The sequence below is a fragment of the Monomorium pharaonis genome, chromosome 7 (assembly GCF_013373865.1).
Source record: "Monomorium pharaonis isolate MP-MQ-018 chromosome 7, ASM1337386v2, whole genome shotgun sequence".
Classification (NCBI taxonomy): domain Eukaryota; kingdom Metazoa; phylum Arthropoda; class Insecta; order Hymenoptera; family Formicidae; genus Monomorium; species Monomorium pharaonis.
Genome location: NC_050473.1, coordinates 11,444,177 through 11,463,349, shown reverse-complemented (window position 1 = coordinate 11,463,349; position 19,173 = coordinate 11,444,177). Strand labels below are relative to the sequence as shown.

Genomic DNA, 19,173 nt, shown 5'->3' with positions numbered 1-19,173 from the left:
ATTTCGACGTAACACTATCTCCTTTAAATACGCTATCTTCTTCTCTATCGCGTATCTACTTATTTGATAGTATCGAAGTAAGCAGTGCCATTCCTTTTATGTGACAGCTAAAGCGATCGGCGTTAATGCTTCGTGAGCATGCAGGATGCGTTCGCAAGTGTGCGTGCCAATGCGGGTGTATTGCAAAATTGCGATATCGCGAAATACAATTGAACCGCGTGCGGAATATCACGCGAGGATAGGAAGGATAAACGGACTGAATGTTAAGTTAGAAACGGCGAGTTTCCATCCGTTTACAAAATCGCATGTCTTTTTTTTTTACAGGAGAAAGCCATTGGCCACTTAGCACGACATATGCGTCTAGAAATTTGTGGGATTATAAAAAATAAATAACTTTTGTGAATAACTAAGGATCTCTCTCTTCTCTTAGCACGATAATCCATAATTGCAGAGGCGAGATGTGATTAAAGTATATTGTGTTATAAATTGATACGATGTTTTGTAATGGAACAAGATTTATTCATTTAAATTTGCACTTTCAATCGTAAAATGTAGATGTATACATATATATGTATATTTTTTAAAAATATATTGTTGTAGAAATAATAAAGTTATTATTTAATTACTAAAATGTATGGGCGTTAATTGAATAATTCCATTTTTTCAACGAGATCTTTATATTATTGCTTTTTATCAAATAATGGTGAAAATCATTTACAGTTTTGGCGCAATCAGTGTAACTCGTTTCAAATATATAAAGAATTTTCCACTGTAAATCACGCTTGTTAAAATTGCTTCCGGTAGTGTTAGGATGCATTAAGATGCATTAAGATGCTTCTAGATGCGTATAATTAACGTTGGATATCTGATTTTTATCACTGCGCAAACACAGAACAATCGCTAGTATTCTCACGTGCAATGTGATGCATCTTCAAAAGTATATATACCTTAAACGATTTTTATAACGCGCATGTGTGTACAAGCAGCTTCTTCGCAAAATGCAAATAGCCAATTGATGTTTTTTTTAAGCAGTGAAATAGAACTGGCGAGATATCTTTTACATAACTTTAATCGTGTTTGATATCGCACGGCTAATGCAAGAATTAAAGCTGCTTCCTTCGCCATGACAAAATACATGTATATTTCCACGACGTTTCTGTGATCCTGCGACATTATACGAAATATATAACAAATAACGTTGCAAAAATATGTCACAATTGTTAATAATTACACGGGAAATGTGTAATTGTAGATTTAGAGTGAAAGAGTCACGAATGCTGCGCGAGATGGAGTGCGAGATGAAGAAAGGCAACGACATACCTAATAGAGATTATTCGCGGTCGGGCGAGTAACCTTTTTTAATCGAGTTGACCCTAGTCGACGATTAAACAAATTGGAGAGGTCGCGTGGATGTCGGAACGAGATCTTTCGTAGTTTACGATGTCAGCAGATATTTCGAAAGTATTAAGAGCTGTCGGAGAATATTCTTTTATTTCGAAATTAAAGGTCATGTATAGAAGAAATTTTAATGATTTAATTACAAAAGTTAACGTGCTTTTCTGTAACATGAATATATAACGGTTTGCAAATCAGATTATAAAATGTAAACGAGAAATCGGAGAAAAAAGAAACCGCATTTGTAAATTTAAGATGCTTTTTTTTTGTAATTTGAATATATCATAGTTGCAAATCAGATTATAAAAAGAAATATAAACGAGGAATCGAAAAAAAGCACGTTTGTAAATTGCGGTGGTATCAATTACGTAATTCATGTATATTCATGTTAAAGGCGTGATCTACACAAATCAGAAGAAGATGCACGAATGCTTTATTTTTCGTGACTTTGATCCTGAGTTTTAAAACGTTTTATTTTTCCTGATTTTGCATATCTAAATGGAGATATCCAGATTCGCTATACACGCAAGCTATTTTTGTCAAGCCATTTTTTTTTTCGTATTGTATTGTATTGCGTGAAAATATAATTTGCGATTGTGCATCAAATGTCAGGCACAAATATATTTTTCGTTATCACGCGATCCGCATAACTCGATGCCACGACAGCATCTTTGCCACAAGCGGCGATTCAGAAAACGTATACAAATGATTAGTCATCGTTATTCGCGGTTTCGTCGTGAAAAAATAATCATGTATTGTTATTACTTCGCTGGGGACAATCTAATCTCGGCACGGTGAATCTACGCTTCTTTTAGTCTGTGTGTGTGTGACTTTAAAAACTAATCGAATTGAAAAATACAACTATTAATTTGGATACTTATCTCGATTAATTATCTACAAACAATGAGCAATACGCAGAAAATAAAAATAAAAAATTTGTGTTTAATTTTAACTACGACGTATTTCTGCACTTGACAAGCACTTGACAGTCACTGGTATAGTATTGAGATAATCGATGATTCGTAGGCGTGATAATTTCGATAAAAATAACAACATGTACTTTTATTTTCCTTTTTGATATCTCTTTGTTGTTTTTTATTTCTTTTAGTTATATTTACCTCTTTGTACGCTAAAGAAAATATCTAATCTGCTCTCATATTTATTATTAGCTCGATATGTTTATTGTTTATGATGATCTTGTTAAACATCTTTAATCTATAAGCATCTGTAATTGTTAAGCTATTATTTGTTCTTATTTTAAGATTTCAATAAATTAATTTCATTATTATATTGATATTGTTGTTATAATTTCTTTCTTGGTTTCCTCACTTCTATCTCTGTACCTAACTCTCTTTTCCTTCATGTTCCCCAATTGTTCTCTCTCTTTCTCGCGCAGTAATTGCGCAACGCGAGAAACGTGCCTGCGCAGCAGAGATATCCGGATGTAGCGATACCTCGCTGAATGCCAAATATGCTTAGCAAAGTATTTAGATAAGCCCGATTTGTTCGCGTGTGACGTAAACGACGGTCGAGCTGTGCATCAGGTGCTGTGTATTGGGAAATATTTTACACGCAGGTAAAAAATTGAACCAGATGTAACAATCTTTTTTTACGACGGTTTTCTAATGAACCCCGATAAACACACGTGCAATCGGCATATTTATCATCATCGAACCGGGTTCTCGCGCACTCGCAAACTCTAAACTCAGTTGTAAAAAGAAATCAGATTAATTTTGAAAATGGTGCCGCATTTATTTGCATAAATCTCGAGTTCTATTTTTATAATCTTTTATGTTATTTATGTGCGTTATACTTTACTAAGATAACAAATCAATAAAACAACTTAGCATAGTAAATATTGCTGAATTTATCACTTTTTTTGATATCGTGACATTTCTATGAGCGACCCGTTCACCGATATCGACTATCGAGCATAAGGATGCTGAATTCTGGGTCGTGTACGTGCTGAAAATAATTTAGTAGCACGAGCGAGCGGGTTTATTGACATAAAATCGTATTATCGTCATTATAAATAGAACCGAAATCGAGCGGAGATTATTTCTATCGGGCGATAACGAACGGTCGTAGCTCTCGAACGTAACGATAAATGGCGTGATAACTCGTTAAATCTATCATCGGTAATCGTGAGATTGTTTGTGACAAACAAATCGGATATTAAACACACACAAATCGTTAATTAAGCGTTAATCGATTATCCGCATAAATATGTGTTGTAAAAGATGGTTATCGCATGATTATCGTCATATAATGGATTTTTGGCAAACGGCAAGTGTTTTTTGCCGCTTGGTGTCTCAGCACGTGTCTTCACGTCAAATTGCGAGACTCGCAATAATATATTAATAATTAAAGCGTTGTGTGTTGCAACACGTCTCAAATTCGCACAAACGTAGTGCTTGCAAAAGGCAATTTTGATTAATGATAGCTTTTAGAGCTAACTGTAATACGCTCCCGCTTATTTTCTCGAGGATTTTCGCACGACTTTCCCTCACGTGGCTTAGTGTGTCACTGCCTTCAGCTATGCGATTGAGAGCGTAAATTGCCGGGGTTTCGATCGCGATAAAAACTGTCTTTAATTTAAATAAGCAGACCGTTTCCCTATAAAGCTCTGTCGATTCTGAATTGCGTGCACGGGAAAAAGAAGAAGATTCTTTATACGAAAGAATATATAGATTAAAAATAAGTTTCAGCTTTGTTGGCTTACACAATGAAACGTATACTTGAATCTTACTTTCATTCTTATCATTTCTTACTATTCTTATTGTTCTTAAATCCTCTAAATTGCCTCTTACTCTAATTCTTGCCTGTCGAGATTGTATGTGTTTATTACTAGATTACGTGTAAACTAGGTCCAAACGACTATGCGGATTAGTCGTCCCTCTCCTATAGCGGGATTAGAAAAGGAATTCCAAAGATCGCACGTGTAATTCCCGTCGCCCGCGTGAGAAAAGTGCGATCCCCAGCGTAATATCCCGCGTGATTGCCCACGGACCGGGGCATATCGCCGATGTAATCCCGCGGAGATATAAACTCATATTTTCCATCGGACGAATCTCAATTTCAAATCGGGCCGCGCCGGTGACTGATCACGCGACGACGACGCCGCGCTCCTCGGCGCGGCGGCTGGATTTAACTCTTAACGATCAGGAAGGATAGTGGTTACGATGAAAGATTCATCAGGCACGGCAGTAAGTAATATATCGGGGCAACTCACGGGGAGAGATAATATCCTCGACTCGTTCCGCGAACGGGATCCGAGCGGTCGTCCTCACGCGTTTCCTGCGCCCAGAAATCCCGTCCACGTTCCAACTGAAAGGCGTTCGATCTTGCGATTAAAAAAAAAAAAAATAAAATAAAATAAAGAATAAATAAAAAGTAGAAGTTAGAGAACCCATGCAGAGAGATTACTAATAATTCAAGGATTCGCGCTATTAATAAAAATTATCTGACAGCCGATCGAATTGGTACCCGGGGACTTTCGGTCGTTAATTCTTCTTCTCTCCGCCTGTGTGTGTGAGATCGGATATAACGTCGTGAATCATTCGCGGGAAAATTCAATTAGAACGGATTCGCACGCGTCGCCATGCAAATCCTGAAACGCGCACGGGGGGGGAGGGGGAGGAGGAGACGCGCCGGATATCGCGATTATTATTATACCGCGAGCAAAGCGAGAGACGTGTAGCGTCCACGATTTATGGCGTTTGTTGCCGTTACGTACCGCGGATTGGATATGGAAATAGATTATTGTGCGCGATAAAGCGAGCTGCGGGGTGAAGGGGAGGGGGGGGGGGAAGACGGCGCGCGTACGATGAAACATCTTCTGCCGAGGGGCCCGTAGGGCGTTATCGTCGGGGCCCTCTTAGCTCTAGGCTCAGCCTACCGAGACACGTCCCGATGCTGCGCGAACGATAAGCGAGATTAAACGCGAGGGCCCACGTCGGATCGATCAAATTGACTTGAGCATGCCGGAAGAGACGCGCGAAAACAGACGCGACAACACAACGGAAGTCTGCCGCACGTGCTCCGAGTTGAGCACTTGTTGCGTCTCTCTCGTCCTCCCAGCGACGATGACGACGCGATCTCATGCGAGCGCCGAAAAAAGACAGAGAGAGAGAAAGAGAGAGAAACGAGAGAACAACGCGCGCGGACTGAGCTCTCGTTTCGAAATGCTTCTGGGACCTGAGCGCAGGTTTAAGGTAGGTGAAAGCAGTGCACCCGGAGTGAAAGTCAAATTCACCGTGTCTCGCTTCATAATCTTAATGAGTGTCGTTGTTAATCGGTAGGACGAAGAAGTCAATGGCGAGAGATCCCGCACGAATCTGAATCGCCCATGTCGATCAGATAAAAGATCACCCCGATATGCTACGTGTTCCCTTTTCTACATTCACTCGTATAAGCGTTATTAAAAAAAAAAAACGGAGAGAATAAATTGTAAAAAAAAAAAAATCTTAATAACGTATCATTCTCCAATCAAGATTCTACTATTTGAATGTTGGGGAGTAAATATGTAAATTTTATGTCGGCTGTTAAGGAAAAATATACGTGTTTCATTAGCTAAATTTCTCTGGGAATTTGTGTTGAAAAGTCGACTGTAAGTTCACGCGTGCTCTCTCGTTTGACCTTCTAACGTTTTCCGACGTTATATTTACGACAACGAAATCTACTGGTTCTTATAGAAATAGGGAAACATGAAAAAATATAAAAAACTATTAGAGTTGAAGGCAATCAGCCATTTTTGCGGAAGTCTGATAAAAACCTCAACGTAATAATGAGACGATAAACATCTTGTGAAGATGAAAGATAATAACTAATGTAAAAACTTGTTATTTTTCTGAATTAATTATTCGCAGTGCTATTTATGAAAAGCCGCGGGCAATTGTTTTTCTATTTCGCTATTATAGTTATTCCAGATGTCTCACGGCACAAAATCATGTAAATAATGAAAATACTTTTTATAAACATCAATACTTCTACTTATCGAAAGATTTCAAGTAGAAGTAAATCTTTTCTCATTTTGACAAGTTTCGACTTGGTGCATTTCAATTGCAAGATATATAATCCTTTTATTCGTGTCACTGAACTTAATTTACGAAAAATTCTTTATCTTTAATCGTCTGTAATTTGAATATCCAAAAAAAAAACAATCGATTTCATAATTGACCAAAGAATTTGTGAACAATGATGAGGAGAGAGGGGGGGGGGGGGAAAGGCCCAATGCGCTCGAGAAGAATACTTTCACGCGGGGTTAATAAGTGTCACGCCTGTGATTTTAAATCGGCGAATTCGAAATCACGCACTTGACGCACTTAGCCCCAGATCGGACGAATCTCACGATGCACTCGCCGCGAGTCCCCGGAGCGAGTCGCTCGCGTCGCTGCGATCGTTCACGTAAAGCTGACGGCCCCTACCCGCCGCATTCCACCTGTCAGAAGGTATCGCGCGGTAGGGCGTCCCAAGGGGACGCAGGGTGACGAAGGGAGGGCGACGCGAGGTCCCCGAAATCCGGTGTCCGCCGGCCAGACAAGCCTCGGGAATTCTCGTTGTCTTAATATGGCAGTGGCGCGCGGTCGCGCGCGCGTGCATCAACATACACATACACACGCACACCTGTAACAAACCGCGCGCGGCGCATACACTCGAATACAAATCCACTCACCGTTCTAACAGCCATCGTCCGTCGGCCGGTCGCGCCGCATTCTCGCCGTGGCCTTTCCTCGATAGACGAAAATGCCTGGGAGTCCTCGGCGCCGTGCGAATATGCCACTCGCAATATCCACAGTCGATTCAAGCCGATGCCGATGCTCCTCGTTCCCGTTCCTCGGTTCCGCCGCCACCTTCGCCGTCCGCTCCGCGACCCGCGAGCCGTCGACCGATCACCGTAGTAGTTTTGCTCCGGTAGCTCGGGACGACGGCGGCTGGTGTATCCAGATCAACGCGATCGATCCCAACGCGCACTGATCGTGTGGCGAAACGCGCGCGACGGTGTCACCAATGGAAATTCGAGGATACGACTCGCGAAACAACGCGAAAGACGAGACGTATACCGATCGCTAGAGTCAACGACGCTCGCCACAACATAACTGGACACCGGTTGGTGGGGGAACTGAACCAACCGACGGGGAACGAAGGGGGGCACGGAAGGGGGAGACACCTCTCGGGAGGAGGGGGTAGGGCGTGGGACGGAAGGGTAAAAGGGTACGAGAGAGACGCACTCGGTATGAACGGGTATATGCCGGATCGGTGGATATCGAGATTAAACAAAATAAGGAGGGTTTCGTAGACAGTAAATAAAGTACACTAAAGTAACGTTTAAAACATCGACGTTTACGTGTACTTTTTGAACTAATTAAAATAATATTGTATAAACGATTCAAGATTATATAATTTTTTTTTTTTCAGAGATTAATAACGAGAGATTTTTCTTCAGAAAGAAATAATGTTAGAGAAACATTATATCTATCAACCAACGAAACCCGAAAGCGCCCCGTTTACTTCAAAGTACCCGCCCGCACGTGATTATGTGCAATAAAAACTTTTACAGACTTTTCCTACATTTTTGTGCCGAAATATGCAAGTGTGCGAGTCGATGCGACAAGATAACATGCGCTACGAAATGAAAACACAATTGACAAAGAAAATGTAACGTAAGAGAATGAAAATAGCGCCGCAGCTGTTAGATAAGCCCGGCTAAAATTGACTCGAAGCTTTCCCCTCGAAGTGGAAATGCATATCTAGGCTAAGTACTCCCGCGAAGCGCGATTCTCTCATTTGCGTTTACAATGCGTGATCCTTTTCGTTCGCGGCGCGAACATGTTATAGGAGACGCAATTAAAAAGCACCGAGAAACAGCTGAGGAGGTAGGAGAGGACGGTTAATAATAGCGGCGTCAGCGTGTAACAATACATCGTGCACCTTTTGTTTTCGCAGAGCGCGATTCACGTTGTTTTTCTTTTTTAATGTTTTTTTACGTAACGTCTAAATTCCCGAGCGCCTCACGTACGAATGCGTGAAGAGAGCTCCGCGGAGTTTCCGATACAATTCATAAAGTGGATCGACGAAACGATAAAACGAAACAAAGACGAGAAGGTTCCCTGGCGGTTTTGCGTTCCTCGCGTGGAGGAAAATTATATAATTTGTAAAAAAAATAACGCGCCAAGAGTGACGTCGCGCCGCGTGCGGTATTTACCGCTTTTGCTTGCGAGATTTTTACCGACCGGGGTTTCTATTCTGTACCGGCTACCGACAACTGTCGGTGTCGTTGCGTAGGCTTTTTGCCATATAAAATATTTGCGCAACGACACCGATACTTGTCGGTAGGCGGTACAGAATTGAGCCTCAGTTCCGTAACCATCGACAACTATCAATGCCGTTAAATAAATGTTTTTACGCATGTATTTTGATATATGAAAAAATATGCGCAACGACACTTAACGACATCGATAATTGTCGGTAAGTGGTTACGGAACAGCACCCCAGAATATTATATCTCAATACGATATCGATGTTACTTTCATGTACTTTTCATTTACCAATTAAATATTGCGACGACATTCGTCCTGGGGCCGATCTGTCTCGGTTCATCTCGTATATCACCCCCGATGCCCAAGATTGCGTTCGATTCGCCAAGATCTTGCTACGCTCTACAAGTTAGAAAGAAACGCAATTAAGATGGCGAAGGGGGCTCTCGTCTCCCGCGCGCGCGGTCAATTTCGCGTGTCACGATTGACGCGTGTTACGCGATCCGCGATCCGCGCTCGAACGATTATTGAGACGTGCGCATTCAAACGAGCTGCAACACAAAGTTAACACGCGTGACGCTTACCAATTAGACGACTCGCGATGCTACTGGAATCGGAGCCGATCCGTTTCGCGTCCGCCTCGTTCCGAACGTAACGAAAAAAAGGATATGTTATCCATGCGTGGTCAACTTCATGCGTTAAAAGTGACGCCGTTCACGCCGTGCCATCGCGCGGTCAACTTCACGCGTCAAGATCGACACCTCACACTCGATGCTCGATGCGACGCGACGCAACCGCATGACATATCCCGCTTTTAATTTATATTGTGGATAGATATTCGCACAACGTTTACACTGATAATGTATAACACGTACGTTCACGATGTCAATCGTACGCGCGATACATTGTATTATGAAATGCGCGCTTTTACAGATTGTCAACATTGCCATCATAAGCATTTCTTTACGCTAAATTGTACTTAAATTAATAGAAAATATTATTGCGAGATTGATTACGGTAATGCTTACCTGTTAATTCACCGATCGTCTCATTCTCGATAGCGCCAATTGCAAGATTTGCAAGAAACGGCTTCGTCTTCCGTCCGCCACCGTTCGCGCGATTCGGAATGCCGGTTATCGTGTCGCTATCTACTGGCATTTTCTTACATGAGTTATCGAAACTTCTAACCTCGTCTGTCACGTGTGGTCGCTTTGGATCGCATGTGTTCGTATACGCACTTGATGTTCATATAAGTTTTTAACAAAGAGAATAAATGTGCCATATAATTTGTTTTAGTTAGAAGTATTCAGTAAAAAAAAAAAGTATGCAGTGTTGCTACATGGGATTTTCAAAAAATTCGGCACGTATGCCAATCCTGATTTAATCTCAATAGTTCAAAGCCGCTTCTGTACTTCGGAAAGCACGCTTTTTATAAATGAAAAAGAGTAATAAAAAATAACAATGACATCGATAATTGAATTAGTGAATTCCTTCGACGTGAATTCGAAGGAGTTCGAATCGTTGGTGCACGATTTGATGGTCGATAACAACGACGTGCCGTTTGATGGCCACGAGGTACGAAGTTATTTTTTAATATTTTCTTTACATCCTTTTGTATATGCGTTGCATTATTTTTAACGCATCGCTCACGTTTATATTTCAGGTCAACACTGTACAAAATGCATTCATAAAAAGTGTCAATTCTCGTATAAATCAGTCAGGAAGCAATTTTCTACTTGTCCTGGACAAGATTTTGCCTGCGTGTTCTAACGATATCTTTTCCAAGTATGGTTTATTTTGGATAGTCAATGCCACTAAAGTACTGGAAAACGTGCATAGCAGCATACAAGAATTGATACTAGCATGTAAAGTGTTGGGAGTTTTAGTCCAATACTGCAAGGAAATTCCAGAATTACACAAACAGATTTCTATGCAACATGTGAAACAGCTTGTAAATATTCTCAGCACGCTACAACCAGATGCAAAATGTGGAGCAGTCTATTACTTGTTGGCTATTCTAATTTATCATTACTCCGAAGTTTGTGAGAAATTACAGGTAACATAATGGACAAAATTTGTTTAACTAAATATTTTACACTGCAATTAATTCTAATTATTATGAAAAATTATACATAACAAATTACTGTTTTAACATTTTTTTCAGGAATTGATAAAGAAAATGATATTACTACAAATTGATTCCACACAAGAGAATTTGGTTAATGCGAGTGCAAAATGTTACGTTCTTCTATCCAAAGCAACAGAACGCTCATTTAAACCACCACCATCTAAATCTATATACACTGCAACAACATACAATGAAGTACTACTCTGTAATAACTTGCATACTATAATGGACGAATTATTTTCTGGCTTAATAGAACTGGAGAGTATAGATATCTGGGATCAATTAAAATTACCACTCATCTCTGATAACGATGTGAGACAATATTACAATGGGCAGAAACAGAGATTTACAAATCTGTGCATTTATCTCTCCTCAATGTTAAGGTACTGATTTAAAATCTATTTATCTTGTATTTATTAAATAATATGTATGTTAGAATCTTGAAACATATATTTAATTAAAAATTGCAGGGGATACGAAGCAAAAAATTCTGTTCTACCTCACGATATTTTAGGAGTTTTATGTCGAGGATTGGCGATAACGCCATTAAATTTAAAGAATAAAACTTCCTTTAAAGAACAGATGCTATACATGATCTTGCCAAAATTACATGTTAGCTTGCTCACAGTTTTGGATGCGTTTATAAATGGGTATATATGTGTATAAATTTTGATTTTTATATATATTTAATCAAGAATAATTGTGGATAGTAACATAATATGATGTTTATTTTAGATTTGCTCAGGAATTAGTACCATATGGAACAACTATACTACAGTTATTTCAACAAATTTTAAAATGGACAAGTGTCACTTTAGAAAAAAACCAAATGACATTTAGTGACAGCAAATCTTTCAGGAAAGTTAGAATATGCACTTACAAATGTCTCTCTTCGTGGCTAATTAATACAAATTCATTGTCAGGAATAGAGACAATTGCAAATGAATGTGTTACATGTATATTGAAGGATGTAACACCAGAACGAGATTGCATAGTATTATCTGTAAGTTTCAAATAATTATTTATTAATATATATATATGTGTGTGTGTATAAATAATAAATTTAAATAATTATAAAGTTTTTCAATTGATTTTTTACAATAAATTATTTTATATTAGGTGCAACCAAAAACACAGCACTTATCTAAACGAGCGATGAAACGTTTTAAACAAAATCAGTATGAAAATAGTGCAATTTTAAATAATGGTGAGGTTTCTACTAAAAACAGACGTCTGGATGCAGATTTATGTAAAGAGGCTCTTATTACTTTGCAAAACATACTTTTTAGTGGTAGTGTCTTACTGAAACAAACGTTTTACAAGGTAAATTCATTAAGTTTGCTTTGTTACAATAATGCATTTCTATTTTTGACTTTTTTGAATATTTCTTTCAGAATGTGCAGAATACTGTGATACTGTTATTATACAATCTTTATTTGGGTTCTACTGAACAGAATTTTTATAAAGATCATGACGTATGCCGGTTGGAATTATTTAGGGTATTAAAGGCTTTACAAATAAATCCACATGTTGCAATGGGATTTCCTGTGCAATACTGTCTAGAAATAACACATATGGCAGCTTATGATGTTAATTTAAATATTGCTCAAGAAGCAAAATTCGCATCTGCCGAATTGGAAAAAATTATACATCCTGCTGCGCCTACATTACAGTTACCTCGACAACAGTAAGTATTTTAAATCTTAATTTATACATGTAAAAGTTTGTATAAGATTATTAACAGCTTGAGAGAGAGAGAAAGAGAGAGAGAGAGAGATTACAGAAATACATATTAACTTCTAGGGAACCTGAACAATTTGATGAACTTGTCCTTGAAAATCAAATAGAAGAAGTTGCTACTACTAGCAGGTCAGACAAAAGAAGTAGGACTGAAGAAGAGTTTCAAGATGCAGATCCAGATACAAATGCAGACGCATTTGTACGTAAACGACCAAAAATAATTGCGACACAATGTATTAAAGTAGACATACAGAATGGAAATATAGAATTAATAGAAGAGAATAATAGTATAGATATGAATAAGTCTCAAATAGTTAAAAATTCATGTAAGGAGATCGAAGAGAAAGAGACCGAAAATGTATTACAAGAACAAGATAAAATACAAAACGAGAAGCAAAGTCAACTGGATTTAACAGACATTAATCCAATTTCGAATGTTGCTACTGACAGTAGAATGGAATGTGAATTAGCTACGATTATTGATATGAAAGAACAGAAACAATATGAGCAGTCTGAAGATTTAGAATCATGCACCGATAAAAAAGATAAAATGATAAAAATGAGTCCTAAAATTAATGAAAAAACGCAAAAAAAGGCGTCGCAAGATGATGTATGGGAAGAAATTGATGATGATGTACTACAATCTCTAAGTTTGTTTCATGACGAGGTAAAGTCGAACGATTAAATGCTTTTATTTCATGTACTTTTACAATAAAAAATCATATATAAAGTAAAAATGTATTGTGTATTATAATTTAACCGCCGAATGGTATCTGCGGTATAGGTACCTTTGTTAATAATCTATTATTCGTTTTTTGTTGCGTTGTATCAGCTCTCTTTGGTTCTTCGATCTTCCGATCTGTTGATTTTCCCGCGATATTGAGGCCGGATTTGGGAACAAACTTGTCGAGCGTGTCGAGAGGTTTCTCAATTACAGATTTCGTTTCTTTAGCACCTTGTTCTATTAATTTGAGAGGTACTTTGTACAGACTGCATGTCGACGATTGTAATCGTTCTGGTGCAACCGTCCACAATCCCATTTCACAATATCTGGAGTTAATGTATGATGAATAGTTCAATAATGTTTCAGGTACCGAATAAAATTTAAATTCTTTGTGACGTTACCTGAAGTTATTCATGTTTTTTGGAGTTGTCGTGATACTGACGAAGGAATTTGTGTCACTCGAGAATTGTGGAATTATATCTGGTATCCAAGTGCTGCCATTTGAACGTACATTTCCAGTAGGTACACTAATCGTACCACTTCTCGCGAAATTCGCTATCATATCTGTAAAAATGTCAGTTACATGTTCATCCGCTTCGTCCGGCTCTCCGTTGTCGTTCACTTTTTCACCGGTGATTGTGTTTCGATTAAAGATAAATCCTAGATCGTCACCGTGATTCAAATTACCTATAAACAAGATTGTTAAAAAATATTTTTAAGAAAAATGTAACGCGATATATATGTTATCGATTATTATAAATTATACCATCCGAGGATCGTTTAGCGTCGACGATTGGCAGTCCGGTGAGAAAGTCTTTGCCGTACTTTCTTTTTCCCTTATGATCGAAAGTGTACAAAAACGCATTTGCCTTTTTAGACCAGCGATCAACAGTTAGAAAAGCGGGAGCATTATAGAGAGAATCGCCCAAAGCTTCCGCGACTTTCCCAATGATATTCGAAGTGTCGTCACCTTGAAACATGTCGAAGTAGCTGCGGAAAGCTTGCGGAATGAACCGCGACCCATTCTCGATATGCGGAATAGTTTCTTGCAAATATGGTATGAAGTCACTGGTCAAATAATCCGGAATCGTGCGCAGTTTGTTTTGCACTTCGTCTTTGTATTGACCGAGAATGGCACCTCCCGTTTCGTCCCTCATGACTCCCGTTAATAGCGGTATCGATGGAAAATTGCCGAGCTTCAGGGAATCTTCCGGCGACGTGGTCATAAAGTTCGGAAGTGATCTTAAAGGTGGTTGATAGTAAGTTTGATTGATTTAGAAAGATAATCTTAGGTTTTAGTAAATTTCCGTTACCTCCCGTCGTTGAAACCTTCTACGACGGGACCGGGTCCAAGTAGATCGGCTAAGCCGGAAAGGAAACCTCGGGCATTCGCGCGGATACTCTCTAACTCCGAATCGACGCTGATCAATTTTTCCACCGGCAATTCTCGCAGACAGTCCACCATTCTTCGCGTATCGTCCGTCGGACAGCCGTTTTTATATGCTACGTGTCTGGCGGTCGCGGAGGGGTCCTTGTCGATAGCGAAGTGAGATAAAATGGAGCCGGACATCGCGATCAAACCGTGAAAGCAATCTGCAGAACATAATAATTCGTCAATGATGAATAAAAAACATTTGTTCACAGCGTGACAGACTGTGCGGCTTACTTTCACAGAATTTTGATAACGCTAGCATCATAGAGGAACTGGCGCCGGTGCCGTGGCCAAAGGCCACTACCTTGTTGGGATCACCGCCGAAGAAATATATGTAATCCTTCACCCAGTCGATAGCCAGCATCATGTCGAACATACCGTTGTTTCCCGGCATCTCCTGTGTACCTGTACTCAAAAATCCTGAAAACAAATAGACTCGAGATTATTTTCCTTTCTTGCTATACAACATTAACATCGTACCTTTCTCTCAGGTATCTTAAAATTACCTAATGTCCCTAATCGGTACTGGATAGACACGACAACCAGCTTCTTTCTAATAAGATTTCTCATTTCATATTGACACGCCGAGCCTCTTCTAAAACCACCTCCGTGGATCCACACCAGTACAGGATAACCACCGCTGGAATCCGGAAGCGATGGGGTGAAGATGTTCAGAAAGAGGCAATCTTCGCTACCAATAATTCTACCGGTTTCATTGCGGCTGGGCTGAGGGCAAGGAGGTCCCCACGTTGTGGCGTTGTATTCACCTTCGAGATAAACGGGCGAGGCTCGCTAAAAATTATTTTTTCTTATTAAATAAGGATGTTAATTTAACAATGATATTAGGTGATACAAAAGTGACTAATGTATTAATAGCGATTATTAAAATTATTTAACATTTGTATTTTAGTATGAAAATATATAGAAAAGATATATATATAGCAAATGTTTAAAAAAATTGCATAGAAAAATGTTTAATTATTTGATTAGCTTTAATTGGCGAGTTAATATTTTTGAAATAATTTAATTTTTGCAATAAGTGATGTTTTTATTCCGACGTTTCCTTTTACTTTTCGGACAGAACTGATAACGTATATCAAGTTTATTAAATTCGGCCGTTGTGACAGGATATACTGAGAGATAAAGTAATATTCCGTTTAACCTGATCACGTTATCGATTAACAATAGTGTAAAAAAATACATAATAAAAAAAACCACGGCCTTTTGTTCCTGTGGAACAGCTATTATTATTCGCGATTGCTCGTTAAAGCGATGCGTTTATTCCATAGGTCATTGAATTTAATTATCGGATATATTGTACTGTTTTAGTACCACAGTTCACATAACGGTTTAATTGAGATGTTAACGTATAGTCGGCACGTACATTCGCCTATATAAAAATATTAATTCAATGAATAGTACATACGGTTTAACAATTGTAATTGCTTTCTTTCCAAATTTTGATTCTCAAGTCTGTGTTATTAAATTCTTAATTCATATTCTTATATAGGATAAAACATTGATAGAAAAACTTATGAAAAAAATTTAAAGCTCTAAAATTAATTGTATCTTATTATGTCTCATTATATCTCATTGTATAATATTTTATTCTATATAATATTAGACATAATATGTATAAAGAGAAAATAATACTAATTATGCAAAGATTTTTAATTAATAAGTCGAATGTGTATGTGTAAGTTTATATTACATACTATAATATATAGTATTTTTTATAATTCTTATTATTATATGTTATAGACTTACCTGGAATCTGGCTCGACCGGTTGGTGGTTGTCCAAATCTGATTCCGCGAAAAACATAGAATCCCTTGTCAGGATCACGGATGCCAATAATACGCGCATCTCGACCGTTTCTATTTACAAAAACTACCGGATCGTCCTCGGGAGGCTTCGCGGCCGGAATTCCGCCGACAATTCTTTTTCGTCTAATCACATCTGCGTCTGCGACATTTTTTATTAAGCAAAGTAAAAGGACAATGAGTGAGACGACACGTCCATCCATTTCGAATACGTGCGTTGAAATACTGCGTTGAAATAAAAGAATTGTTACCGGTCTGTCGCCGTTTGGCGTAAACGAACTGGTGGGGATGTATGTACTTTGTTCTTTGTCGTACAAATGGATTTGCTGAAAAAATTAATTTATAAGTTATTGGTTTGGAATTTTAACATATTAAAAATTAAATTTTTATTTTTTTGAGAAAGCGTTTCCGCATAATTACGTAATATAAAATTGCAATTTTTTTTTTAAGAAGATAATCGCAATAAGACTTTATTACAATAAAATGTTATAATAAGATTTATAAAATAATATATAATTATATATTTTTATTATATGATTAAATATAAAATATTTAATTAAGTTTATCGAATCTTTTGTTGATGAAAAAATTTCTGTCTAGATGTAAACCTAATGTATTATTTACTTTTATTATTTGACATATAATCCATCTCATTTGTTAATATATTATTGCAACGTAAAAATATGTATATTGCTCAAATATTTTGCTTATGGATAATAAATTTGAATTAAACGCCATATTGGCGGGCTGATTCACCACGTGAATGAAACGAAGCACTGGTTTTTTCAATAACGGCCGACTTCCGTTTACGTCTTCCTCTATTTCATGTCGGCTCCCTTGGTACTTGTCGTGTCCGATTTGCTGGCGCGGATTATCCGCTTCGATCTACCACGCTCGAAACGAATCCGTTAAAAGAAACTCACGATTACGTGCTCTCTGTTTTCCGTGCGTAAGACATCCTCGATATTTTCGCAGATCTAGAAGTATCGGATTCGCAATCTCGAGCGGCGGATTGCGAGGTTAAGAAGCGCCAGTTGAAATACACAACGTGACAAATGTAGTGCTGCCAAGTGTTATCGAGATGTATGACGGTGCTTTCTGTTTAGGTCTTTTGAACCATGGGTCGAGTGATTCGTGCACAGCGTAAAGGTGCGGGATCCGTCTTCCGATCCCACACCAAGAGGAGGAAGGGAGCGCCGAAGCTCCGGTCTTTGGACTTCTCCGAGAGGCATGGATTCATCAAGGGTGTTGTAAAGGTTTGCAACAATTTTTTAACGCATTTGCCGGTATTATGATAAGAACAGTTGTGCAATTCGGAGTAATATTCAAACACTTATCAAATCTACTTCAATTTGCTCTGAATTCTTCAGTTTAGATCTTGTATTCATGATGATATCCAAACATACCTACGTCTGATTGATTAGATGACGTTAACTTAGAGGCTCTTTCTGAGAATATTCTTTATGTAAAGATATTTCTGATTAGTTTAATACAATATATTTGAGGCCTATTTCTTTTTTTGCTTAGGACATTATCCACGATCCTGGTCGTGGTGCGCCATTAGCAGTAGTGCATTTCCGTGACCCTTACAAGTTCAAAACACGTAAAGAGTTATTTATCGCACCAGAGGGAATGTACACTGGCCAATTTTTGTATTGCGGCAAGAAAGGTATGTCTAGTGATATTTTCTAGATGAATAATATTGAATGGAATAATATAAATGATACTTCATCTTAAAGCAATTTTGATTTTATAATTTATTACATATTAATTGTTATAACAAAATGTAATAATTTCAATATTTTCAGCTAATCTCCAGATTGGAAATGTGATGCCAGTGGGCATGATGCCTGAAGGTACAATTGTCTGCAACTTGGAGGAGAAGACTGGTGACAGGGGCCGATTGGCTAGAGCCTCTGGTAATTATGCTACAGTAATAACACACAATCCCGACACCAAGAAGACTAGGGTTAAATTACCATCTGGCGCGAAGAAAGTCATTCCCTCCAACAACAGAGCGATGGTTGGGATCGTAGCTGGTGGTGGACGTATAGACAAGCCCATACTTAAAGCTGGTAGGGCTTACCACAAGTATAAGGCGAAGAGGAACTGCTGGCCTAAGGTATGCCTTCTGATTTTCATGTTGCATTGTTGTACTACAATACAGAATATTAAATTTTCTCACATGATGGTAACTAAGACATTTGAAACCTGAAAAATTTTGTGGAATTTTTTTTTAACTGACTACATATAAAAGCCTTTTTTATCAATTTGTGATGCTTTCTCGTATTTGAAACGTTTGAAACTTTTTCCAGGTTCGTGGTGTTGCTATGAATCCCGTGGAGCATCCTCATGGTGGTGGTAACCATCAACACATTGGTAAGGCGTCCACCGTCAAGCGTGGCACCAGCGCTGGTCGTAAGATTGGTCTCATTGCTGCTCGTCGTACCGGCAGAATTAGAGGAGGCAAGACCGACACGAAAAAGGACGATTAGATTAAACGCTGATATTTCGCCACATGTTGTATAATAAAGGAAAAATATTTACAAAATTGCCTTCGATATACACTCGTACAAATTCTAATGAGATATTTTAGACAATTGCAACTGAACTGAAGGTTATTGGAGTTGGAGTAAAAGGAGACAAATCGATTTTCGTGTATCTAAATTGTTTTTT

The 19,173-nt window shown here is 38.4% G+C and overlaps 4 protein-coding genes and 1 long non-coding RNA gene across 7 annotated transcripts in view; 3 read left to right on the top strand and 2 right to left on the bottom strand.

Annotated features, from left to right (window-relative positions):
- The window catches only part of LOC105838677, a 50,093-nt gene extending 40,318 nt beyond the window's left edge, over positions 1-9,775 (bottom strand). Inside the window, exons 1-2 of one of the 2 annotated variants that reach the window (XM_012684406.3) lie at positions 9,680-9,775; positions 7,070-9,053 (exon numbers count right to left, since the gene is read on the bottom strand). The gene's annotated coding sequence lies outside the window, so the exon portion shown is untranslated. Of the gene's footprint in view, positions 1-7,069; positions 9,054-9,235; positions 9,344-9,679 lie in introns of those variants that run through there. The other variant, XM_012684405.3, reaches the window with a different exon arrangement.
- Positions 9,776-9,865: 90 nt separating this feature from the next.
- On the top strand, positions 9,866-13,732 carry LOC105838674. Its single transcript, XM_012684402.3, has 9 exons — positions 9,866-10,226; positions 10,315-10,707; positions 10,816-11,162; positions 11,250-11,429; positions 11,515-11,782; positions 11,899-12,102; positions 12,174-12,466; positions 12,583-13,186; positions 13,610-13,732. The coding sequence occupies exons 1-9, from the start codon at positions 10,113-10,115 to the stop codon at positions 13,625-13,627; spliced, it is 2,421 nt and encodes an 806-aa protein (XP_012539856.1). The 5' UTR covers positions 9,866-10,112; the 3' UTR covers positions 13,628-13,732.
- Positions 13,193-16,919, bottom strand: LOC105838675 (pyrethroid hydrolase Ces2a). Its single transcript, XM_012684403.3, has 7 exons — positions 16,443-16,919; positions 15,182-15,467; positions 14,910-15,095; positions 14,557-14,836; positions 14,010-14,485; positions 13,645-13,930; positions 13,193-13,569 (listed from the first exon to the last, which is right to left on the bottom strand). The coding sequence occupies exons 1-7, from the start codon at positions 16,698-16,700 to the stop codon at positions 13,275-13,277; spliced, it is 2,067 nt and encodes a 688-aa protein (XP_012539857.1). The 5' UTR covers positions 16,701-16,919; the 3' UTR covers positions 13,193-13,274.
- Positions 15,080-15,842, top strand: LOC118646649. The gene is made up of 2 exons (XR_004964156.1): positions 15,080-15,166; positions 15,237-15,842. It is a non-coding gene; the product is annotated as an uncharacterized LOC118646649 (long non-coding RNA).
- Positions 16,920-17,252: 333 nt separating the features above from the next.
- On the top strand, positions 17,253-19,048 carry LOC105838678 (60S ribosomal protein L8). Of its 2 annotated transcripts, none has more exons than XM_012684407.3 (5): positions 17,253-17,337; positions 17,604-17,753; positions 18,025-18,166; positions 18,306-18,619; positions 18,813-19,048. In XM_012684407.3, exons 2-5 carry the CDS (start codon positions 17,616-17,618, stop codon positions 18,990-18,992), a joined length of 774 nt encoding a protein of 257 aa, XP_012539861.1. In that variant the 5' UTR covers positions 17,253-17,337; positions 17,604-17,615; the 3' UTR covers positions 18,993-19,048. The 2 variants fall into 2 exon arrangements, with proteins under 2 accessions (XP_012539861.1, XP_012539863.1); XM_012684409.3 differs by lacking the exon at positions 17,253-17,337 and adding an exon at positions 17,377-17,516.
- Positions 19,049-19,173: the final 125 nt, after the last annotated feature.